At 41.6% G+C, this 25,507-nt stretch overlaps 1 protein-coding gene across 3 annotated transcripts in view; it reads left to right on the forward strand.

The window, feature by feature from the left end:
* The window catches only part of RELN (reelin), a 1,162,997-nt gene that overhangs the window by 601,873 nt on the left and 535,617 nt on the right, over positions 1 to 25,507 (forward strand). For all 3 annotated transcript variants that reach the window (XM_073573631.1, XM_073573629.1, XM_073573630.1), the window contains exons 9-10: positions 24,209 to 24,305; positions 24,918 to 25,158. In XM_073573631.1, the coding sequence (XP_073429732.1) occupies positions 24,209 to 24,305; positions 24,918 to 25,158 (338 nt within the window). The remainder of the gene's footprint in view (positions 1 to 24,208; positions 24,306 to 24,917; positions 25,159 to 25,507) is intronic.

The following is a 25,507-nucleotide window of genomic DNA, read 5'->3' on the forward strand; positions in this document are numbered from 1 at the left end:
CCTGGAAACGGAGGTCGATGCGGGTGGCCAGGGAGATAAGATCTTCCAGAGTGGACGGGGTATCGCGGCCGGCAAGCTCGTCCTTAATCCTGCCCGACAGACCCCACCAGAAGGCCCCTACCAGTGCCACATTATTCCAGCCCAACTCAGAGGAAAGAGTACAGAATCGAATTGTGTACTGGCCGACCATGAGAGTACCCTGACGAAGGTTAAAGAGGGACTCAGTAAGGGAGACTAAACGACCTGGCTCGTCAAAGACCCTACGGAAAGTGTCAAGAAAAACCGACAGGCTAGAAACTATGGGATCATCCCGTTCCCAGAGAGGATTCACCCAGGACAGGGCCTCCCCCTCCAGATGGGACATAATAAAGGCCACTTTGGCCCGATCAGAAGGGTATAGCTGGGGCAGCAACTCGAAGTGGAGACTGCACTGGTTTAGGAACCCTCTGCAAAGTTTGGGGTCGCCACTATACCGAGGTGGCTTAGTGAGGCGAGGAGAAGGAAGGGAAGATGAGACATGAGACGAGGTCTGTGCTGCGGTGGCAGACTGTAGGGCGAGCAAACGATCATCAACTGAGGCCATATAGGTTAAAATATGGACCTCGGTGTCACGCTGCTGACCAAGCTCGTGTTGGAGACTGGTTAGCTGAGTAGCATTCCCCAGGTCAGCGGCCTGCAGGGCCGATAAGCGAGAGTCCATGGACTTCATATCAGACATTATGCATCCCTGGTTCTCCCGTAAAAAGAGCAACTCATTCTGGGATGCTGCAGAGGCACCGGCGGGATCCATGGCCTGATCTTACTGTTACGGCTTGGCGAGGCAAACCTCCGAGAGTGGACCCTCTGGATAGTGGCCCCAGGCGAGCGGACCAGGTGGAGCCGACCCCTATACAGGGATCGTTAGGAGCAGGCCCCGGGGCTCGAGTAACAAGATAGCCGGTACCAAGAGGGTGCAGCTCTTTAGGGAAGCTGGAAGCCCCTTCACAGGACAGAGAGAGCATGGAGTGATGGAGTGGAGTGTAGGAGGTGGATCAGCAGAGGAACTAGTGGACAAGGAGGAGTAGTATGGTAGGACAGAACTGGAACTCAGGAGGCACGGACGGGACACAGGACAGGCGGGCACAGCTAGAACACAGGAAAGGCAGGCAGGCTCGGACACAGGAGAAATGGGTACGGCTGGAGCACAAGACAGGCAGGCAGGCTAGGACACAGGATAAGCGGGCACGGCTGGAACACAGGACAGGCAGTCAGGCTAGGACACAGGAGAAGCAGGTACAGCTGGAGCACAGGACAAGCGGGCAGGCTAGAACACAGGAGAAGCGGGCACGGCTACAACACAGGACAGGCAGGCTAGGGCAGAGCTGGGGAGACAAAAGCAGGGAGAGGACAAGGTGACGCTGCTGAGAGAAACAAGGCCAACCGATAGAGAGCCTAAGATCAGGCACCTCCATTAGGGGAGGGCGGCCTGATATACCTGGCCCACAAGCTCCCATTGGTCCGGTGGTGCTTCCGGGTCAGGGCACCGCCGGAGCTTAGGGAGAGGAGGTGACGCTCGGCCGCAGCCTACGGCGCATGCGCAGAGGCGCCGCCGGTCGTGGGCCTGTCAGGCGACGCGAGCCCTGACATAGAGAAGGAAGCGCCACTGGAGCGAGGAGGTGAGTATGAGTGGAGGCTGTCGTGACAGCCGTAACATACACATAGTCTCTACAAAACAAAATAGAAAATATACTGTACATTATATCGATCACTGTTCTGACATGTGTTTAACACAGCCCAATAAGTGTGTCATCCACTGATGTCCTCATACTTTTGTTTTACTTAAATATAAGTGTCTCAATTTCAGTTGCCATGAGGTTCACATACCTATCCTGCTGCACGTTATAGAGGCATTACAATAATTTGTCTAAAGGATAGATTCCCACAGAAAAGTTTTGAATGTAAAAATTATTTTTTTCTTCATTGTCGGTTACCAAAAGCCTTAACTTAGTAGAAAAAAGGATACTGATATTTCAGAGTAGACTATGCTACTGTATAAAGGGAACAGTTCCAGAGTGCTATTTGTTTTTAAAAAGAGCTTGATGCGAGTACAAAACACATAAAAGTAAAATCTATGAAGTTGCTATTCCACACTGGAACTGCTTCCTTCATACAGCAGCGAGGTCTACTCTGAAACGTTAATCTCCTGTTTTCTACTAATCGATATGCAAAATAGGGTCTACTTTCATTGGCAACAGGAGTGCAGCAGCTATAATATTCATGGGCTTTTATTGGAGTGACAATGACAACCTTTTCAGGTTCAATTCCATGTCTTCTCATCTGTACCTTTCAATATCATCCTGTGTGCTTGCCTCCATAACTTATTATTTTAAATATACTGTAATAGCATTACAGGATAAATATCTTTATTGTATGTTTCATGCACAAATATGGCATTTTCAATTATATTTTTTTAATGTTTATTTTTGCATTTTTATTTATTTTTTTAGATTAACTTATTCATTACTTTTAGTTATAATTAGGAAATGCAATAGTTTTATCACTTTTTTAAGGATTTGGTATAAATGTCAGTTTTACAATTTAGTCCAACTAAAAGGCAGGTATGGGGGGCCTTTGTCAGCCCCCTGGCATCCTTTGCAACAATTGGCACCTGTCAATCACAGGGATGAAGATGTGATAACTGAGGGAGACGTATTCATTTGTTAAACTTTCTAGAACAGCGGTGGGGAAACTTTTCTGTCAAGGGCCATTTAGATATTTATACCATCCTTCAAGGGCCATACAAAATTATCAACTTAAAAATTATCCTGCTATATTTAGTCAAACATTTAATTAACTCACCCCCAATGTGACTGGAACTTTTTCTCTTTGATGTGGTTGTGATATTAGGTAGTATGGATGATGTTGGTACTCATAACTGCTTTTCTGTGTTTGCTTCAGTCTGGAACAACGACAACTCTTTGCAATGATAAGATTTGTAAAGACCTCGCAGCAGTAAGTTGTACCTAACACAGATATATTACAGGTATATTACACTGCAGTTCTCCTCACAGTGGGAAATTCATCACTGCTCACATTACATTTATAGAACTCAAGCAGTGGGAGATCTGTATTATACATCATACAGGTGACATTGAGTCTTCTGTGTATACATCACGTAGGAGACACCAAGACTACTGTATACACAGCGAAACCTCTATACATAGTATAGGAGACACCAAGACTTCTGTGTATGCATCACATAGGAGACACCGAGACTGCTGTACATTCAACACTTTGGAGACACAGAGACTGCTGTGTATACATCACATGGGAAATATCGAGACTGCTGTGTATGCATCACATTAGAGACACCAAGACTGTTGTCTGTACATCACATTGGAAACACCAGGATGGAGTATTTACATCACATATACACTTTGGCTGGAGTATATACATCACATAGGATTTACTGAGGATGAAGTATATACATCACATGAGACATGGGGGATTCATTATATAGATCACAGGAGACATTGGGCTGGGGTGTATATATCACAGGACGAAGCATGGGGCTGCAGTATATACATCATTGAAGGAGACATGAAGCTGTGGTATATGCATCATAGTATGAGACCTGGGGCTGTGGTATATACATCACAGGAAGAGACATGTGGCTGCAATATATACATCACAGGAAGAGACATATGGATGCGGAATAGACATCGCAGGAGGAGACATGGGGCTGCGGTATAGACATCACAGACTGAGACTTGGGGCTGTTTTATATTCATCAAAGGAGGAGACATGAAGCTGTGGTATGTACATCATAGTAAGAGACATGGGGCTGTGGCATAGATATCACAAGAGGAGGCATGGGGCTGGGGTATATACATCACAGGAGGAGACATATATCTGTGATAAGCATCACACAAGAAGACATGTGGCTGTGGTATATTCATCACAGGAGGAGACCTGAAGCTGTGGTATGTACATCATAGTAAGAAACAACGGTAAACCAGGGGAGGAGTCCTGAGGAGAGAATTTGTATATTCCCAGTGCATTCTGGGATAAGTAAAGAGTCTCCGTGAGCTCGAGGAACACTGGATTTTAGCCTTTGCAGCTGAAAGGAGGACATTGGTAAATCGTGCACCTACTGGTGCGCAAATTTTGCCATGTTTTTCACCGTATTGATATCTCTTTTAACAGTAAGAACATGGAAGAGGCCAGGAGCCATTTGGTGAGCTGCATTTCTGGCTACAAGTTCACAAACTTACCAGAGGAAAAGCCAAACTTCACATGCCAGAAATGCAAGCTGGTGTCCCTGTTGGAGGAAAAGTTGTAAAATCTAGAAGCGAGGTTAGCTAAATTGAAAATCATTAAGGAAGGTGAAGAGTTCTTAGACAAAGCAGAATTATCTTTTCATGTTACAGAAAGAGAAGAAATTCAAAGTGCACCTGAAGAAATAGAGAAATCGAAGCATGTGACACAGAGAAGCAGGAGGATTGGGAGGAAGTCACCACCCATATTGCTCAGGAACCAGTACCAGGCTCTCACACAGGAGAACGATGAAGAAATACATCAAGATAAGACTTTACTCACAAAGAACAACCTTGTATGCCCCCAGAGTCTTCCTGGATGGAAAAAGAAAAATGTTGTGAAGAAGAAACGGAGAGTTGTTGTCATGGGGGATTCCCTGTTGAGAGGAACAGAGGCCGCTATCTGCAGACCAGATATAACCTCAAGAGAAATGTGCTGTCTTTCAGGTGCAAAAACTAAAGATGTCTCTGACAGGACTCTTCAGACCTAAAGACGACCAAAAATTCCTGCTAATACATGTGGGGACAAATGAAACCGCAAAAAAAGGACATGGAAACCATCTGCAGTGACTTTGAAAACTTAGGTAAGAAAGTGAAAGAACTGGGAGCGCAGGTGGTCTTCTCTTCCATCCTCCCAGTGGATGGTCATGGAACAAGGAGGTGGAATAACATTCTGCAGATGAACAACTGGCTATGTCGATGGTGCCGTCAGCAAGGATTTGGATTTCTGGATCACGGAGTGAAATACCTATATGATGGACTGCTTTCTACGAAGACTGGAAAACATGTATCTGGAAGTCGCCTTGCTACACTCATCAGTAGAGCTTTAAACTAGAACAATGTGGGAAGGGAAGCAAAAGGACAGAAAAACCCATACACCTGACAAATACTACTAAGAACTCTGCTATTAGAAGTGGAAAAGAAGAATAAAGACAAAAATTCTAAATAATAACATTGGAGAAAGAGAAACCAATCACAAACTAAAATGTTTCTATACAAATGCACAAAACATGGGGAACAACCAAGGAGAATTGGAATTACTAACACAGAAGAAATATGATGTCATTGGAATCATTGAAACTTGGTGGGACGCTACACATGATTGGAATACAAGGCTAGAAGGATACAACTTATTTGCAAGAAACAGACTGGATAAACGAGGTGGAGGTGTCGCATTGTATGTTAGAAAAGTGAATATCTGCAAAGAGATTGAAGCTTCAGAGACTGGGAGTACAGTGGTAAGAATACAAGGAGAGAACAAAGGAAAGGACACCATTGTAGGCATTTACTACAGGCCACCTGTGCAAGCTGAAGATATGGATAAACTCTTTATGCATCAAATAGCCAAGTTCTCCAAAAAATATGACATAGTGGTCATGGGAGATTTCAACTATCCAGACATTTGTTGGGAATCTATCTCAGACAAAACTAACAGGTCAAGCAAATTCTTATCCTCTCTTGCTGACATCTGTATCTTCCAAAAGGTAGGGGAGAAAACAAGGGGATCTGCTACCTTAGTCTAATCCTTATAAACAGGGAGGAAATGGTTGAGTAGGTAAGAGTGGCTGGGACCCTAGGAGGTAGCGAGCATGTTATTTTAGAATTTTGGATAACTAGAGGAGGAAAACCTGTGAAGACTCAGACGTCATGGTTAGATTTCAGAAAGGCAGATTTTAAGTGACTCAGAAAGAGAATCGGAGAGATCCAATGGCTGGATATCCTTAAGGACAAAAATGTCCAGGAAGGATGGGAAATCTTGAAAAATTAGATTCTCAAAGCTTATTCGTTAACAATTCCAAAAAGAGGGAAGAATATGAAGCATTTAAGGAAATGGATGGATGATCACAGAACTTAAACACATGTTAAAAAGGAAGAAATTTTTATCAAATGGAAAGAGGGAGGCATATCTAAAGAAGAATATAATGCTGTCCGCAGAACCTGCAGGGCACGAATAAAGTTGACAATGAATTAAGGCTTGCAAGAGACGTCAAAAGCAATAAAATAAAGGATTTCGGGATATGTCAAAAGTAAAAGAAAAGTCAAAGATGCTATAGGATTTTTACAGGATGAAAATCATAAAATGATAAAAAAGGATGTTGAGAAGGCCAAACTTTTAAATTCCTATTTTGCATCTGTTTTCTCTCAGAAAGGAAATGTAACATCAACTGATCTTCCCTGTTCTATTAAAGGAAGAGAAGAATCTAGGATATCTATAAGCAGAAAGATAGTGAGGAAACACTTAGCTATCATAAATGAATTCAAGTCTCCAGGTCCAGATGAATTAAACCCCAGAGTACTGAAGGAGATAGCAGAAGAAATTTTTGAACCACTCTCAATCTTTGAAAATTCTTGGAGAACAGAATTCCCAGAAGACTGGAGAAGAGCAAATGTTGTTCCTATCTTCAAAAAGGGGAGGAAGGTGGACCCAGGGAACTTTAAGCCGGTGAGTCTGACTTCTATACCAGTAAAGATCTTTGAACAAATTATTAAACAACATGTATGTAAGTACCTGGATAAGAATGAAGTGATTAACCAGTCAGCATGGGTTTGTAACTAATAAGTGATGTCAGACTAATTTTAATTTCCTTCTCTGACAGAATCCCTGACTGGGTGGATCAGAGAAATGCTGTAGATATAGTATATTTGACTTCAGCAAAGCATTTGACAAAGTATCTCACGCCATTTGTATTGAAAAAATGACTAAGTATGGAATGTACAAGGCAACTGTTAGGTAGATTCCTAGCTGGCTTAGTGATTGGACCCAAAGAGTGGTCGTAAATGGCTGCACATCCAGTTGGAAGAATGTCTCAAGTGGGGTACCAAAAGGTTCTGTCCTGGGCCCTGTATTGTTCAACATCTTTATCAGTGATTTAGATGAAGGAATTAAGGGTACACTGATTACATTTTCTGATGACACAAAGCTAGGAGGGATAGCTAATACTAGAGAAGAGAGAGAGGGGATTCAAAAAGATATAAATAAACTGGAGCAGTGGGCATCAACTAACAGAATGGTTTTTAACGGGAAAAATGCAAAGTACTACATCTGGGCAATAACAATGAAAAAGCATATACAGAATGGGAGGAATAAGACAAAGCAACAGCACATGTGAAAAAAACTTGGGTATACTAATAGATCACAGACTGAATATGAGTCAACAGTGTGATGCAGCAGCAAAAAAGGCAAATGCAATTCTAGGATGTATTAACAGAAGCATACAGTCTAGAACACGTGAAGTCATTATTGCCCGCTACTCCTTTTTGGTCAGACCACATCTGGAATACTGTGTCCTGTTTTGGGCACCACATTTTAAAAAAGGCTTCAACAAACTGGAGCAAGTTCAGAGAAGAGCGACCAGAATGGTGACCAGTCTGCAAACCATGTCCTATGAGGAACGGTTACAGGATTTTGGAATGTTTAGCTTGCAAAAAAGAAGACAGAGGAGACTTAATAGCTGTCTACAAATATCTCAAGGGCTGTCACTTTGTAGAAGGATCATCTTTAATCTCATTTGCACAAGTAAAGACTACAAGCAATGGGATGAAACTGAATGGGAGGAGACAGATTAGATATTAGAAAACACTTTTTGACAGTTAGGGTGGTCAATGAGTGGGGACAGGCTGCCATAATGGGTGGTGAGTTCTCCTTCCATGGAAGTCTTCAAATAGAGGCTGGACAGACATCTGCCTGGGATGATTTAGTGAATTCTGCTTTGAGCAGGGGGTTGGACCAGATGACCCAGGAGATCCCTTCCAACTCTACCATTCTATTCTATATGAGAATGCGGCATAGACATCACAGGAGGAGGCATGTGGCTGCAGCATATACATCACATAAGATGCTGCTGCTGTATTCTGTGGGACAAAAGCATATTGTGCACTAACTCCGCCCACAACATACATCCTGACACTGGCCAAGACATAATCTTTCATTGCACGTGCCGCTGCAATCAATACAGAATGCTGCGTGTGCTCATGCTCTGCGAGCAAGAGGAAATTAATCACTGCGGTCCCTGGGAATGGTCATCACTGGCCATAAATGGCCCATGAACCTGCGGCTTCCCAGCAAGTAAAAAGAAAAAATGTTTTAAAAAATATAAAAGATCAAATCACCCCCTTTGCCCCATTCATAATAAAGCAATAAAAAAACAAAATACACATATTTGGTATCACTGCAGTTAGAAACGCCCGATCAATCAAAAACATGAAAATAATTAATCTGATCTGCCAAATTGATGGAAAAATAAAAAAATTAGGGCAATGGAAATAAAGTGGAGCAAAAAAATTATCAGAAAATCCCAAGGTCCTAAAGGGGTTAATGTCACACCCTTAAACTAATACTTTGTTGAATAACTCCTTAAATTTAAGACATCATTCCGAGTTTTTCAGGTAATAGTCTTATCAGCATGGAAATCCTTGCCCACTTACCTTGCAGTATTGCTCCAAATCTCACAGATAGTGAGGGCATCTCCTGTGTACAGCTCTTGTAAGGTCAATCCACAGATTTTAAATTGGATTCAGGTGTGGGCTCTGGATGTGCCATTCCAAAACTTTGGTCTTTTTCTGGCAAAGACATACTTTTGTTGATTTGGACATAATGCTTAGGGTCGTTGTTATGCTGAAAGGTGAAGTTCCCCTTCATCTTCACCTTTTTAGAAGAGATCTGAAGATTTTGATGCAAAATTGACTGATATTTGGCACTGTTCATACTTCCGTCTAGCTTGATTAAATCCCCAGGTCCAGCTGCCAAAAAATAGCCCCAAAGCATAATGTTGCCTCCACTAAGCAGCATTTTGTGGGTATGATGTTCTTTTATTTGGCACAGTGTTGAATTTTGTGCCACACATACCATTTGGAATTGTGGCCAAAAAGTTCAACTTTGCTCTCTTGTCACTATAACACATTTTCCCACGTGCTTTTGGCAGACTTCATGTAAGTTGTGACAAAACATAGCCAGCCTTGGATGTCTTTCTTTATAAGAATATGCTTCCATCAGGCCAGACATCTGAAGAAAATGGGAGATTGCTGTCACATATAGCGCACAACCAGTACTTGCCAGAAATTCCTGCTGCTCCTTTAATATTGCTGTAGGCCTTTTGGCAGCCTTTTGGACCAATTTTTTTCTTGTCTTTTTGTAAAGGGGTGGAGAACCGAAGATGTGGTTCATCACTGTTCTATGGCACACTTGACAAAATGTCACCATCCGCTGAGCGAACTGAATAATTTTGAGCTGGAAGATGGAGGAAGCATTTCAGGAGGGATGAACTTGAAGGTACATTGTGTCAGGTGGTATCTGTGGTGCAATTATCAAATATAAAAGGTCGGAGTGATAAAGCGGGAAGTCAGTTGGCACCAACAAGCGAGACAGGGAAAACGTGTGAGTGTTGAAATGCAGAGGCAGAACAACCAAAGATTGACTGGAGACTGAGAGAAGCGGCACAACATAGGTTAAGCACCGAGGCCCAGACTGGGCTGGTCAAGGCCCGAAGTCTAGTCTTCACCAGTTAAGACCCAATATCTGAATGCCACAGGTCAAGCACCGAAGGTCAAACGCTAATCATCTTTTGGGGCCAGACATCTTCTGTGGTGACCGAGAAACTCAAGTGAACTGGGGCATTACTTCCAGCGTAGAGAGAAGGGATCGAGAACGGCCAGTGTGAGGAACACAAATAGGGGACTAAGTGACTTGCTATTAATTACTTGCGGCTTAGCGGGAAATATTAGTGCCAGTAGAATATAGCTAAATAAATCTTTCTTGCTACATGTTCACAGATTTACCAGTGGAAAAGCCAAACTTCACCTGCCACAAATGCAAGCTTGTGTCCCTGTTGGAGGAAAAGTTGCAAAATCTCGAAGAGAGGTTAGCTACATTGAAGATCATTAAGGAAGGTGAAGAGTTCTTAGACAGAGCAGAATTATCTCTTCATGTTACAGAAAGAGAAGAAATTCGAAGTGCACCTGAAGAAACAGAGGAATGGAGACATGTGACCCAGAGAAGCAGGAGGATCAGGAGGCAGTCAGCACCCATACTGCTCAGAAACCAGTACCAGGCTCTCACGCAGGAAAACGATGAAGAAATACATCAGGATAAGACTTTGCCAACAAACAACAACCTTGTACGCCTTCAGAGTCCTCCCGGATGGAGAAAGAAAAATGTTGTGAAGACGAAACGGAGAGTGGTGGTCATGGGGGATTCCCTGTTGAGAGGAACAGAGGCCGCTATCTGCAGACCGGATATAACTTCAAGAGAAATGTGCTGTCTTCCAGGTGCAAAAATTAAAGATGTGTCTGACAGGATATCAGGACTCTTCAGACCTACAGATGACTACCCATTCCTGCTACTACACGTGGGGACAAATGACACCGCAAGAAACGACCTGGAAACCATCTGCAGAGACTTTGAAGACTTAGGCAAGAAAGTGAAAGAACTGGGAGCGCAGGTGGTCTTCTCTTCCATCCTCCCAGTGGATGGCCATGGAACAAGGAAGTGGAATAAGATTCTGCAGGTGAACAACTGGCTACATCGATGGTGCAGTCAGCAACGATTTGGATTTCTGGATCACGGAGTGAATTACCTTTACGATGGACTACTTGCTAGAGATGGGGTGCACCTTACGAAGACTGGAAAGTATGTATTTGGAAGTCGCCTTGCTACACTTGTAAGGAGAGCTTTAAACTAGAACAACATGGGAAGGGAAGCAAAAGACCAGAAAAAGCCATACACCTGACAAATGCTATTGAGAACTCTGCTATTAGAAGTGGAAAGGAAGAACAAAGACGAAAGAATCTAATTAATAAAAATATTGGAGAAAGAGAAACCAATCACAAACTAAAATGTTTCTATACTAATGCACAAAGCATGGGCAACAAACAAGGAGAATTGGAACTACTAACACAGGAAAAGAAATATGATGTCATTGGAATCACTGAAACTTGGTGGGACAATACACATGATTGGAATACAAGACTAGAAGGGTACAACTTATTTGCAAGAAACAGACTTGATAAACGAGGAGGAGGTGTCGCATTGTATGTTAGAAACACGTATATCTGCACAGAGATTGAATCTTCAGAGACTGGGAGTTCTGTGGAAACTGTTTGGGTAAGAATACAAGGACAGAACAATGGAAAGGACACCATTGTAGGCATTTACTACAGGCCGCCTGTGCAAGCTGAAGATATGGATGAACTCTTTATGCATCAAATGGCCAAGTTCTCCAAAAAATATGACATAGTTGTCATGGGAGATGTCAACTATCCAGACATTTGTTGGGAATCTCTCTCAGGCAAAACTAACAGGTCAAGGAAATTCTTATCCTCTCTTGCTGACAACTTTATCTTCCAAAAGGTAAGGGAGAAAACAAGGGAAACTGCTACCTTGGATCTAATCCTTATAAACAGGGAGGAAATGGTTGAGGAGGTAAAAGTGGCTGGGACCCTAGGAGGTAGCGACCATGCTATTTTAGAATTTTGGATAACTAGAGGCGGAAGACCTGTGAAGACTCAGACGTCAAGGTTAGATTTCAGAAAGGCAGATTTTAAGGGATTCAGAAAGAGAATTGGAGGGATCCAATGGCTGGATATCCTAAAAGACAAAAATGTCCAGGAGGGATGGGAAATCTTGAAAAATGAAATTCTCAAAGCACAGTTGTTAACAATTCCGAAAAGAGAGAAGAATAGGAAGCATTTAAGGAAACCAGGATGGATGAACACAGAACTTAAGCACATGCTAAAAAGGAAGAAAAAAATGTTTATAAAATGGAAAGAGGGAGGCATATCTATAGAAGAATATAATGCTGTCTGCAGAACCTGCAGGGCACAAATCAGATTATCTAAAGCTGAAAATGAATTGAGGCTTGCAAGAGATGTCAAAAGCAATAATAAAGGATTTTGGGGATATGTCAAAAGTAAAAGAAAAGTCAAAGATGCTATAGGATTTTTACAGGATGAAAATGATGAAATGGTAAGACAGGATGTTGAGAAGGCTGAACTTTTAAATTCCTATTTTGCATCTGTTTTCTCTCAGAAAGGAAATGTAACATCAACTGTTATTCACTGTCCTATTAAGGGAATAGAAGAATCCAGGATATCTATAAACAGAAAGATTGTGAGGAAACACTTAGCTAACCTAAATGAATTCAAGTCTCCAGGTCCAGATGAATTAAACCCCAGAGTACTGAAGGAGATAGCAGAAGAAATTTTTGAACCCCTCTCCATAATCTTTGAAAATTCTTGGAGAACAGGAGAAGTGCCAGAAGACTGGAGAAGAGCAAATGTTGTTCCTATCTTCAAAAAGGGGAAGAAGGTGGACCCAAGCAACTATAGGCCGGTGAGTCTGACTTCTATACCAGGAAAGATCTTTGAACAAATTATTAAACAACATGTATGTCAATACCTGGATAAGAATGAAGTGATTAAACAGAGTCAGCATGGGTTTGTAACTAATAAGTCATGTCAGACTAACTTAATTTCCTTCTATGACGGTATCACTGATTGGGTGGATCAAGGAAATGCTGTAGATATAGTATATCTTGACTTCAGCAAAGCATTTGACAAAGTCTCTCATACAATCCTTATTGAAAAAATGACTAAGTATGGAATGGACAAGGCAACTGTTAGGTGGATTCATAACTGGCTTAGTGATCGGACCCAAAGAGTGGTCGTAAATGGCTGCACATCCAGTTGGAAGAATGTCTCAAGTGGGGTACCACAGGGCTCTGTCCTGGGCCCTGTATTGTTCAACATCTTTATCAACGATTTAGATGAAGGAATTGAGGGTAAACTGATTAAATTTGCTGATGACACAAAGCTAGGAGGGATAGCTAATACTAGAGAAGAGAGAGAGAGGATTCAAAAAGATATAAATAAACTGGAGAAGTGGGCAGCAACAAACAGAATGGTTTTTAACAGGGAAAAATGCAAAGTACTACATCTGGGCAATAAAAATGAAAAAAGCATATATAGAATGGGAGGAATAGGGCTAAGTGACAGCACATGTGAAAAAGACTTGGGTATACTAATAGATCACAGACTGAATATGAGTCAACAGTGTGATGCAGCAGCAAAAAAGGCAAATGCAATTCTAGGATGTATTAACAGAAGCATACAGTCTAGATCACGTGAAATCATTATTTCCCTCTACTCCTCTTTGGTCAGACCTCATCTGGAATATTGTGTCCAGTTTTGGGCACCACATTTTAAAAAAGACATCAACAAACTGGAGCAAGTTCAGAAAAGAGCGACCAGAATGGTGACCGGTCTGCAAACCCTGTCTTATGAGGAAAGGTTGCAGGATTTGGGAATGTTTAGTTTGCAAAAGAGAAGACTGAGAGGAGACTTAATAGCTGTCTACAAATATCTAAAGGGCTGTCACATTGTAGAAGGATCAACTTTATTCTCATTTGCACAAGGAAAGACTAGAAGCAATGGGATGAAACTGAATGGGAGGAGACACAGATTAGATATTAGAAAAAACTTTTTGACAGTTAGAGTGATCAATGAGTGGAACAGGCTGCCACGAGAAGTGGTGAGTTCTCCTTCAATGGAAGTCTTCAAACAGAGGCTGGACAGACATCTGACTGGGATGATTTAGCGAATCCTGCTTTGAGCAGGGGGTTGGACCAGATGGCCCAGGAGGTCCCTTCCAACTCTACGATTCTATGATTCTATGAAATCAACATGAAATCCAACTAATTATTTCTAGTGCCAATAAATTGATATCAAAACCCGCCTGTCCCACCGGTAGTATAAATTACCAGAAACAGAAACAGCACTATGCACATGCAAAATAAAACATATATTTTATTGAAACATATTAAAACAGAAAACTGATGAAAACCTCTGTTGCAAGACACGAGACGCTAAATACATCCAAGAGCATAGACAAGTATGAAAAAATGGAGAGACAAGATAATACTTGACAATAAACATGTACTATCAACCATTAAATTACTATGAGGTAAGCCAGACTAACAAAATTATTACATTTAGCCCGAAAAAATATCATAGCAAAATGCAAAATGAAGAGAGGCTCCCCATTGAACTAATGGCATGAAATGCTCCGGCTCACTCGCTCTCCAGATATCAATGACTGCTAGGTAGTGATCCTTGCAACACAATATATAGTGTGTGCCTCGACTAAATACATAGCCTATTAACACTACTAAATATAAGCCAATAATACAAAACCCGCGATCAAACAATGTGTAGCGTCAATAGCTTACATGGATTAGAATTATCCGCGTGTCCCACTCCCCGACGCGCGTTTTGTCCTCTTCCTCAGGGGGCATGTAACAAAGACGGGGAAAAGCGGGTTTTTTTTAAATGAAACAGCACCAACAGGTGTTGGGCTGCACAGCCCATGTCAATCACAGCTGATTCTCCATTAAGCGGCGCACCGCGTCATAAAGCTGCTGCCTATGGAAGGAACTCTTCAACCGCGGTCTGTGAAACGCAAACATACCTGTAACCATGGTAATGGTCACCTGTATGTCAGCATTCCCCATCTTGCCGGAGAATACAGAGTAATGCAGCAGACAGAAGGACGGGCGCGCTCCCTGGAAATCAATCAGTGCTGACAATAACGTTCCCGTGCAAAATGACAATATCTAAAGGGAACAAGTGCTCATTCATGTGCAAAAATTGCATACATAAAGTAAACAAGTGATACAAACAATTAATATTTCATTACTAAATAAAATAAATGAATTAATAACAAACCAAATTAATTATAAAGATGTTAAAAAAGTGTACAAATATACAATTTAGGCTGGTTTCACATTAGCGCATTTTCAGCGCGCGCACGGCCGGGGGTAGCTCCGCCCCCGATCCGGCTCTCTGCCCGGCGTGCCCGCCCCTTCCTTGTAGCGCCGCCTCCTAGCGGACAGCGGCGCCTGCGATCGGCGCACCCTATCTTTAGCATAGGGTGCGCCGATCGTGCGCAGGCCGTGCGCTAGTTGCGCTTTGACCTGCGCTGCGCACTTTTGACGGTGCGCCGTGCGCGCCAAAATCCGAAAAGTTTGATTTTGGCGCGCATGGCGCACCGTCAAAAGTGCGCAGCGCAGGTCAAAGCGCAACTAGCGCACGGCCTGCGCACGATCGGCGCACCCTATGCTAAAGATAGGGTGCGCCGATCGCAGGCGCCGCTGTCCGCTAGGAGGCGGCGCTACAAGGAAGGGGCGGGCACGCCGGGCAGAGAGCCGGATCGGGGGCGGAGCTACCCCCGGCCGTGCGCGCGCTGAAAATGCGCTAATGTGAAACCAGCCTTACTTCATCAATAATTTATATTCATATAGTGCCAACTAAATACGGTACTCTATACATATCAATAAACAGTGAATATACAATACCAATAATACATACATAACCCGATATATTATTATAATTGTATAAAAAAATCACATTACTTTATCTACAATACATATTAAGGATGATATATACATCAATAAACAAAAAACCCAATATTAACATTATTCCGCACAAGAACATTTAAAATATGACATAGTATTTCTTGATGTTGATGGAAGTTTTCATCACAGCATGTTGAGACCAAGGGGATTTATGTTTTCAGAATATCCCATAATGGAAAGAATAATTCATAAGAATAAACTTCCAACTAAACAAAATAAAACACAAATAAAATCATTAAAAAACCCTAAACCAAACCCTATCCCATAAAATAGACAAAAAGCAAAAAAAGGGCAGAAATTTTTTTTTATCCCATTATAGAAATGCACTGAAACCAAAACTCTCATTAAGCCCATCTGGAATCAAAGAACCTAACCTATATATCCACTTGCATTCTAGTTTGGCTAGATTTTTTCCCAAATCCCCACCTCTAGGACCAAGTTGCAAAACATCAATTCCTCTAGCCAAAGACAGGCTAGAATCGCTATTGTGGTATTAATGGAAATGTCGTGGTACAGTTTTTAAAAGAGACAAATCAGTCACAGTGCGTCCCTTTTCAATACCTCTGACATGCTCCCTAATGCATACCTGCAACTCGCGAGTTGTGAGCTCAATGTACAATTTCCCACATGGACATTGGGCACTGTACACCACTCCTTTGGTGGAACAAGTAATAAACTGTTTGATTGTAAATTTACGAGTTCCTGTCACATTAGAGAATTCCTTGGTTTTAACCATATTGTCACACCCCTTACAATGACCGCATGGATAAAAACCCTTCATGTCAAGCCAAGTATTATTAGCAACAGAAGATGGCTCATAATGGCTGTGAACCAAAAGGTCCTTAAGATTTTTAGATCTGCGTGCGGTTATAAGGGGCGACTTAGGCGGACATTTCTTCAAAATAGGATCCGACATCAAAATCAGCCAGTGATTCTGTATGATCTTTTTGAACTCCATCCACTGGCTATTATATGTTGAAATTAGGCGAACTTGATTATCAACATCTTTTTTAACAGAATTTTTATACAACAATTCATTTCTTGGAGTATGTCTTGCACGATGATAACCCTGTGTTATCCTTTTATTACTGTATCCTCTCTCATTAAATCTTTTTCTCAAAATACGAGACTGTTGTTCAAAAGAATTATTCAAAAGAATTATCATCAGATATTTTTTTATCGTTGGGTCAGTTATTGATTGTTAAGCCCGGATAGGAGGCTCCATACATCGGTGACTCCGGTATGCACTGTTATAGGATATTATGTTAATATTTATTGCTGCTTTTAGGCCATAGAGTACCTGTAATTAACGATTGTTTTTCATTCCTTTTCTCTCACCTATATTGATTATAATCGTACTTTAGGGTGCCAACCTCCACTGATAGGAAAGTGTGAGACTTGGTTTATTGTAGGGTCTTTATAGGTTTTTTAGTCTAAATTGTGGTCTTTTTGTATTTTTGGTATTTACCAATACTTACACTGGGTATGTGTTGTTTAGCTATATTTAATGAATGAATATATTTTAAGGGATTATATGTTCACAATTTAAATTTTTCCTCCCTAGGATTTCATTAATTTTTTATGTAATTAGATTTTATTGTAGAATTTATTAATACATTATTATTATTTTAGATTCTTTAATAATGTGACACTGTTTTCTTTAAATAGAAAACATCATATTGACATTCTTTTTCAAAATGTATGACAGAAAAACATTTTGTATGTGTTTTAGTTACAGACTGTTTTGCCTCAAATAACTAATGGTGGTTTTGCAGTGATGCAGAAATTTGCTAATTAAAATAGCGGGAGTTGTCTTAATCTTCCTCTCATTATGTGACTATTCATTCTACTGTATAGAATCATGCTCAGTTTCATCTTTCATGCTGCATGAATGTATATGATGAACTAAGGATGAGATTGATTGGTTCTGAACGTGATTCTTCTAAGTAAAATAAATGAATATGATTAAAATTTGGAGCCCTGGTGTGGGGAATAGTACAAAGATGGACGACAGATGTTCTTTCACTGGAACACAGGCTGTAGAAGCAGATGGGCTCAAAATAATCATAAATTGATATCAACACTAACCTTCACTTGTTAAAAATATATTTATGTGCATTTGTGTGTCGGTGTGTATGCACACTTCTCAACAGTGAAATCGAAACAGCAAGAGGGAGAAGTTGTGGAAGTATGAAAATCACAGGATCGATAGACATGTTACTGATACGTAAATAATAAAAGAATGGAAACAAACTTTTCAAAACATCTCGATTTATGAAGTATCGAGTATGATCACCATGTGCAGAAATACCCAAACTTACACGCCTTGATATGCCATCAATGAGGTTATTAATGGTTGTCTGAGAAATGTTCTGCCATGCTGACTGCACTTGGTTATGCAGATCATCTTTATTCGCTGCTGGCAGGTCCTTTACAATTGCCGACCAATGTCATGCGAGATGTGCTCGATGGACGATAAGGCCAGAAATGCAGAATAGCATGTTTAGACTACGCAGTTTGCAAACAGTAGCATGAGCAATATGCCACATGGCATTTTTTTATGTCGAAAAAAGAAGCTGTAAAGTAAGAATGTTTTAAAAAAAAGAAGTGTTAATGACTTATTTTTATGACTTAATAAAACACAACATGAATGATGTAAAGAGAAATTTATAACAAATCAATGTCTGGTGTTGCCGTCCTTTGCCTTCAAAATAACTACAGTTTTTGAAGAAACATCTTGGAGAACTAAATACAAATGTTCCAATCAGATGACTACCTGACGGTATTGTATGATGAATCTTAGCCCATGCCTCATGGGCAATAACCTCCATCCTGTTCATTAATATTCTGTGGTGAGCTTTGAAGTAGCAAGCAACCCCAAAGGTTTTCTATGGGGTTCAAGTCAGGTGAAAGTATTAATTATTATGCACATGTACAGTGCATAATGGTTACAAAAATGATGAAATGAAGGACATACATGAAACATGCAAAAATTTATTTAAGGGAGGAAAAAAGTCCAATACTTAGTGAATTCTCATGGTAAAGTCCTTTGTCTGCTCTCAGGGACATTGGCAAAAGATGTATACAAATCCAATTGTCTTGATTTCACACACTTGTATAATCATAATGTAAATGGACTTATAATCATGATACAACATAATTTAAGCTGAGTAACGAAAAAGTAACACTTGCAATCCAATTTTCAGAAATAATACATGGTGTGGATCAATTTGAGATTGACATATGAAATCATCACATAGGCATTAATAATAAATATGAAGCTATTGAAAAGACTATTAGATATTGTTAAAGCCAAATAGAAAATGGAGAATAATTGTAGATCTGAAAAATGTAAACAAATAGCTGTATTAGAAGAAATTAAAAATGGAAATACTTTACCCTCTGGGATTTCACTGGCCCCCTGTATTTTCTACAAGATTGTCAGAAGTTGCAGTTCGTGTCAGAGAAAAAGACATTCTTTTTCCCCAACAACTGCCTGATTGTTGCTCCAGCAAGAGAAATTCTGAATGTATGTGAATCAAGTGATAAACATTCTTTCTCGTTTAGGCTGGACTATATATTATCGTAAATCTTGTCTGATCCCTCTTCAAGAAGTTCCTAGTCATGTTATGAAACATCTTCCTCAAGAGAAAATTCAGAGAGCTTGTCTAGCAGTAAAGAGCCTTATTGCCAGACCTCAAGTATCAGTGAGCATGGCAATGTCCTTTCTCTGAACCTTGCCGACGCGTATCTTATCAATGCAATGGGCACAGAACCATTCAAGACCTCTACAGTCTATGATTCTAAAAAAAAGCTTGGATGTCAGACTTCAGCCTCCTGAGCATCAATATACTTAGTCCACAAAAGACTCTTTGGAACTTAGGATGGTGGCTAGACATATAACATCTATCCAGGGGTGTATCAGACCCATTAGTGATAACCTACTACGCCAGTCCTGCTGCATGTGGTGCTTGCATGGGTTGGCAACTCCTGCAATGGAGGTAAGACAGTTCTGTCTCTGTGAGAACTTCCAATCTAATAGAGCAATTTCAGCTTTCTGAGCGCTACTATTTCTACAGATTCAGAACTGACACATTAGAATTATGTCAGATAACCCCACTGTGGTAGCATATCTATATTACTAGGAGGCACAGGAGCCAAAAAGATGCTAAATGTGACCCTTCAGATCCTGATATCACTAGTAGAGAATGATCTTTCCTTGTCAGCAATCCATATAATGGGTTCAAAGAACATGCAAGCAGACTTACTCAGTTGCAAATCTTTAAACCAGGGTGAGTGATGTCTAAATCGAGACATTTTCAACAAAGTTGTCTATTTCTGTGGTGCTCTGAAAATTGGTTTGTATCTCCAAATATAATGTGAGGATACGACTTTTCTATTCCCTAAATCCTGGGGATAATATATTGGAGATAGCTGTTTTCTGCCATGATTGGGGTCTAGCTCCAAATTATGCATTTTTCCAGCTCTGTGTTTTATCAAAACTATTGGGGAAAATAAGAGAAGACAACATTATCGACAACTTTGGGAGTTCCTTGCTCTGGTTCCTCGGCCTGGGGGCTTAGTACAGGTAACATAGCTCCCCCCTCTTTGACAGGCGCACTCTCGTCAAAATTAGAGCCGGATTGATTAAGACCATGCAAGCCGGAACCTTCATCATCCGCGCCGGGCTCCGCGGTTGTCACTTCCCATGGATTCTCAGCCACACTCCCTGTCTCACACAGCTGCTCCATCTCCTCCATCCGGTCAGGATCTCGTGAGTTGATGTCCGGCACACTCTCCACCTCAGGGGACGACACTAGCGGCTCTTCCTTCTCATTGACGAGAACCGTAGGAATGTGCGTCTCGGAAACTCTTTTCACCTCTTCTCCTTTGTTGGTAGCTTGTGGCGAGCCTGGTGGTGACTTACTTCGATGGACCACTCAGGCAGTTATCCCTTCCTCCTCTTCAGGTCGAATTTCACAGTCGGGACCCCTAGATCCACATTGGAGTTCTGCTAAACCCACCTCCACACGTCAGGATAGCACAGACCTTTGACCGTGGACAGTCGTCACCCTCTCTATCTCTTCTCGGTGTCCAACGCTATGACACTGTCTTGTTCTGAGTGGAGCTCTCCTTCTCCCGACGTACCATTCCCTCCATGGGCGATGCTCCCTCCAATTATCAGGACCTTCAGAGGGGTGAGTGGATCTTTTCCATCGCTTTTCCAGGGTAGGGAAATTGCTGGACAGGTGTCCCACTCTTCTGCATTCCCAGCACTCACGTCTGTGTCTGTCTGGTGGGTGCTTTGGTCTGGATCGATGTCCTCAGCAGGAACCATCTCTCATGTGCAGTTGCTCTTCACTCCAGGATACGGGGTTACACTCTGGAGCCTCCACTGTAACCTTCTTCATGCTCCTCACCTCTCCTCTATCTCCCTCCATCTGCTTCCACACGTTACCTTGGGGTATGCCGCTGGTCCCCAAGACAGCAGTAAGGGCTTCCCCCAGACTCTCAATCTTTTCTCAATTTTTTCTTATCTTCAGCCGTGAATCCCGGATCCATGTCGTCTCTTCTTCATTCGGGCTGAGTTCTCCACAGTTGTAGCATGTGGGCGGTCTTCTTCGCCGAATGGCACTAGTCTCACGTTGGGGGGCGGTCTCTCTGTCTTGCATTAGTGGGCCAGACAATACAGCAGGGGTTCTCTTATATTCAGCCATTTCTTTGCGGATCCGCTTAGTCTCCTTCAAGTCTTCTGCCCATTGGGGGGCAGCTACATCCCTTCTCCATACCTTCCCCACTGGCACTATCACTCCCTGCTCCTGCACGTGTGTGCGCTCCTCACTCCCATCCTCAGAAAAAGTCATGCCTGGCTTAACCTACATACGCTCTCACAAGGCCTGCTTCATAATCACATCTCCCAAGCCCGTCACCAGCTGGTCTCATAGCACAATGTCAATTGGCCCTACACCTACGCCATCCTTCCGTACTATGGCAGTATGGAGTTCCTGTAGGGCATTCATAAACTGCATCACGGTCTCTCCCTCTCTCTGTACCCGGTGAAACAGTCGCATGCGCAGCTCCCTTACATCAGTGGGGTCCCCATGCATCTCCTCAAGTATACGTAGAACTTTGTCTAGGGTATCTCTCGCCTTGGGGGTCTAAACATAACAGAGTCCCATGCATCCCCCTCTAGGGCCATCACAGCTATTTCTGCCTCTAGGGCTGGCGTCATGGGATGCATCCGCATCTTCCCTCGGTGCTCTATTCAACTCCACAACATAACTGCTCCCAGAGAATTTTGGCAAATTAATTAACATGGCTCCCAGGGAGATGCTAGACCTGGGGCCTCCCCCAACTGCTTGATCTGCCCCCTCCACGCCATTGTGCGACTTTCTGCCGACTACGCCACTTGTAATAATGTTGCAGGTACGGTGGATGTCGCCACTGATCAGAGACAGACCAAGAGTTAAAGGGTTTATTTTCGGGGAACAGACTCTCCACGCAGGGAGAAGCAGTAGGGGTTAAAGTGAAAGAGTAAATGGTGAAATGGTAAATAGGCTATGGAAGGCAATACAACAGCAATGCAGAGTAGGAATGGTTAAACGGAAATTCTTGTAACTTATCAGTCATGGGGAAAGCTTGATTGCAGGGTTTTTTCCTCCCACATTGGCACCGTCAACAGCGGTGCTTGAAGTCTCTGTAGTTTATCCTATGGATAAAACTGGGACCTCAGGGGTTAAAGCAGGAAGCAGGGAGATGATGTGAACCTGAGTCTCCCCTGCTCTAAGTCTCTGTAAGTTACACTGACAGTCTCTCCACAGTAATGATGCTGCACACACTGGGTAGTCTCTTTACCACACTCAGGTGTCTCGGCTTGCCACTGCGGTCACGGGGATGGTGCTCAGGGGTCACTGTCTCTGCACTGTCAGGGGGAAGTCTCCTCTGGTCATGGACGCTACTGAGTCCACATACTCACATATAGCTCTCACTATGTCTCATATTTCAGTCTCAGTGCTCTGACAGGGAGTTCACTCTCTCTGGGAGCGTGGTGCTGCAGCCTGCTTTTTCTCTGGCGCACTCCCCCCTGTCTCTGGGGTGCTCTGTTCTGTGCCTGGCACGCTCTCCTTTCGCGCCCTCTGCCTGCACACCTTCCGGTCCACCGCCCCTTCCTTTTCCTCCCTGCCCCTTGCAGTCACATGGTCCAGTCAGTCCAGGACAGAAAGTCTTCTGCCCCGGCAACCCTGTTGCCTGGCTAAGTGGTTCTGGATACGGAGCAGGGAAGGTAACCTCCTTTGGGCTCTTCTTTCTCTTTCTCCCCTTAGACTCTCTTGGGCATTGGAAAATAATAATTACACTAACCAGTGATTGATTTTTTTCGAGACCATACATGACAACACCTTTCAAATTCTCTCCCTTTACTTTTCCTCTGGGATATGGGAGTTTAATCACGGGGGACTGCTAATAAAATAAACTTTTACTTCTGTTCATGAAGGTGTATATTTTTGCTAACTAATAGTTGTGCTCAATACAACTGGAGGGCAGCCTCTTGCCTATTTAATCCACTGAGGGGAGTAGGAGGCTCTGCATTTTTATACCTGTGAGTTTTCTGTACTGGGAGGTGGATCCTCTCTCTCGTGATGCTGTCATGGTCTCCAGAAAATCAAGTTGCTTGTTATTGTAATTATCATTTTTGGTACAACCAAAAATCTTAATTTAGCATTTCTGTTCAGCATAACAAAAGTACATTTGAAAAGCATTACGTTATCATTTACATTTTGATAAACTACTGCTTGTTTATAACGGTGCTTTTCTGACCTTGAGAAATTCAGTAGGCATGCTAAACTCTAAACATAATTATGCAAACATCTGCCCTATACCAATGTGATCTATGACTAATCTTTCAGTAAGGCACCATCTAGTGAAACTAAATGTGAATATCTTTTAAAAAATGGCATTATATTTAAATTATACTGGGATCAGTGAATGCAAATGACTTTCTTATTAAGCAACTGTATAATGTGATCTGTGTAACTTAATATTTTACATACAGAGAACATGTATTGTGTCTCTGCATTTAACCTTTTAAAGTATTTACATTTTGTCATACAATTATAAATCAGTTTTGAATGATGTAGGTATATTTCGTAGCAATATGAAGAAGTACAATGTATTGATCTTACTGTCAGTAATATTTAGGTCACATGTCGGTAACATATATATCCTTACAGAACGCTTATCATTCACAATGCTCCCCAGGGAAATCTAAAATATGTTACACAGCTCACTGTGATTTATCACTTTGATATCAACCCTGGCATCTTAAGCATGGATAAATCTGTTTGTTACTTTCAGCAACAGCTCTCGTGTCATTTCATTATTGATTTTGTAATTTAGCATATAAAAAATAGGCATTTTGGGTAGGGGTCACTTGCCATTTGTGGTTATTAAGCAAGTAATTAATGCCTTTTGTCACAGTATAACATTTTTTAATATGGTTTCATCACACAGGGTCAGGCTTATGCCGATTCAGCTATTCTGATCCTGGCATTATTGTTTCCTATGCCAAGAATAATGCTACCAACTGGACGCCACTAGAGAAAATCAGGTGAGTTTCTATGTATACCTGTCAATCAGAGATACTATTATTATACTATGTTAACCTGATATTCAGTTTAAAATCACAAATCCATTATTGTTCTACTGTCTCTGTATACAAATATTGAAGTATTTTAAAAAATAAACCATTCAACTATATTACCACCATTATAGAATTTAACCATGCTGCAGGTTTTTTTTGAGTTGCAGAGAATCATGCCATAGAATCCCAGTTTGTTATGTTGTAGGAACTTGATAGGTATAAAGTCATTGATCAGTTGAGTTAGATCTATGATTCTCAACCTCTAAAGTTTCATGGAGGAAAATGCAAGCATTGCTTAGCCAATCCACTTCTGCAGTTTGAGTGCTATATATTCTCAGATGGTCTTACAATGTTTTGCTAGTGATAAGAATATTTTATTCTGAAACTATCGTACATCTTTTTCCACAAATATGGTTACTGATTTTTTTTACAATGTTTGAGAAAAGTAAAAAAGACTCCAAATCATACCTTACTTATTACTTAGACGTGTTTAATTGTAATCTAAACAAATCTTTCAAAATCTGTTCCAATGTAATGTATGTGGATTGTATATATAATTCATTTATTGTATTCTTCCAGTGCGCCTTCAAATGTCAGTGCAATCATCCACATTATCTATCTTCCTTATGAAGCCAAAGGTGACAATGTTTGGTTCCGGTGGGCACAAGAGCCCACACAGGCAGGAGATGTGTATGAGGCATGCTGGGCCCTGGACAACATACTTATAATCAATTCTGCACATAAGCAGGTTATATTAGAAGATAACCTTGATCCTATGGACACTGGAAATTGGCTTTTTTTCCCAGGAGCTACTGTCAAGGTTTGTTGCATTTATGTAAAGAACTTGTTGAACAAAAAAAACATAGATAATGTCTGAACATAACAATGTATAATGTGTGACAGGAGTGGACACAGAATAAGGCCCCTGTGCAAGAATAGTACATGGACCCTTTGCAATTCCATTTGCTTTGGAGAAGAAAATGGGCTCCCTTATTTCTTGGGCCCCTGTGAGGCTACACAGGTTGCACCAATGGTATGTCTGCCCCTGATGCATGACCAAATGCAAAAATTGTTAGGAAATTTTAGCATAAAAAGAGTTAGTATACAGTGAGGTCCAGAAATATTTGGACAGTGACACAAGTTTTGACTTTTTAGCTGTTTACCAAAAC

This window comes from Dendrobates tinctorius, unplaced genomic scaffold (assembly GCF_039654945.1).
Source record: "Dendrobates tinctorius isolate UK_male_01 unplaced genomic scaffold, ASM3965494v1 ptg000035l, whole genome shotgun sequence".
NCBI classification, from domain to species: Eukaryota; Metazoa; Chordata; class Amphibia; order Anura; family Dendrobatidae; genus Dendrobates; species Dendrobates tinctorius.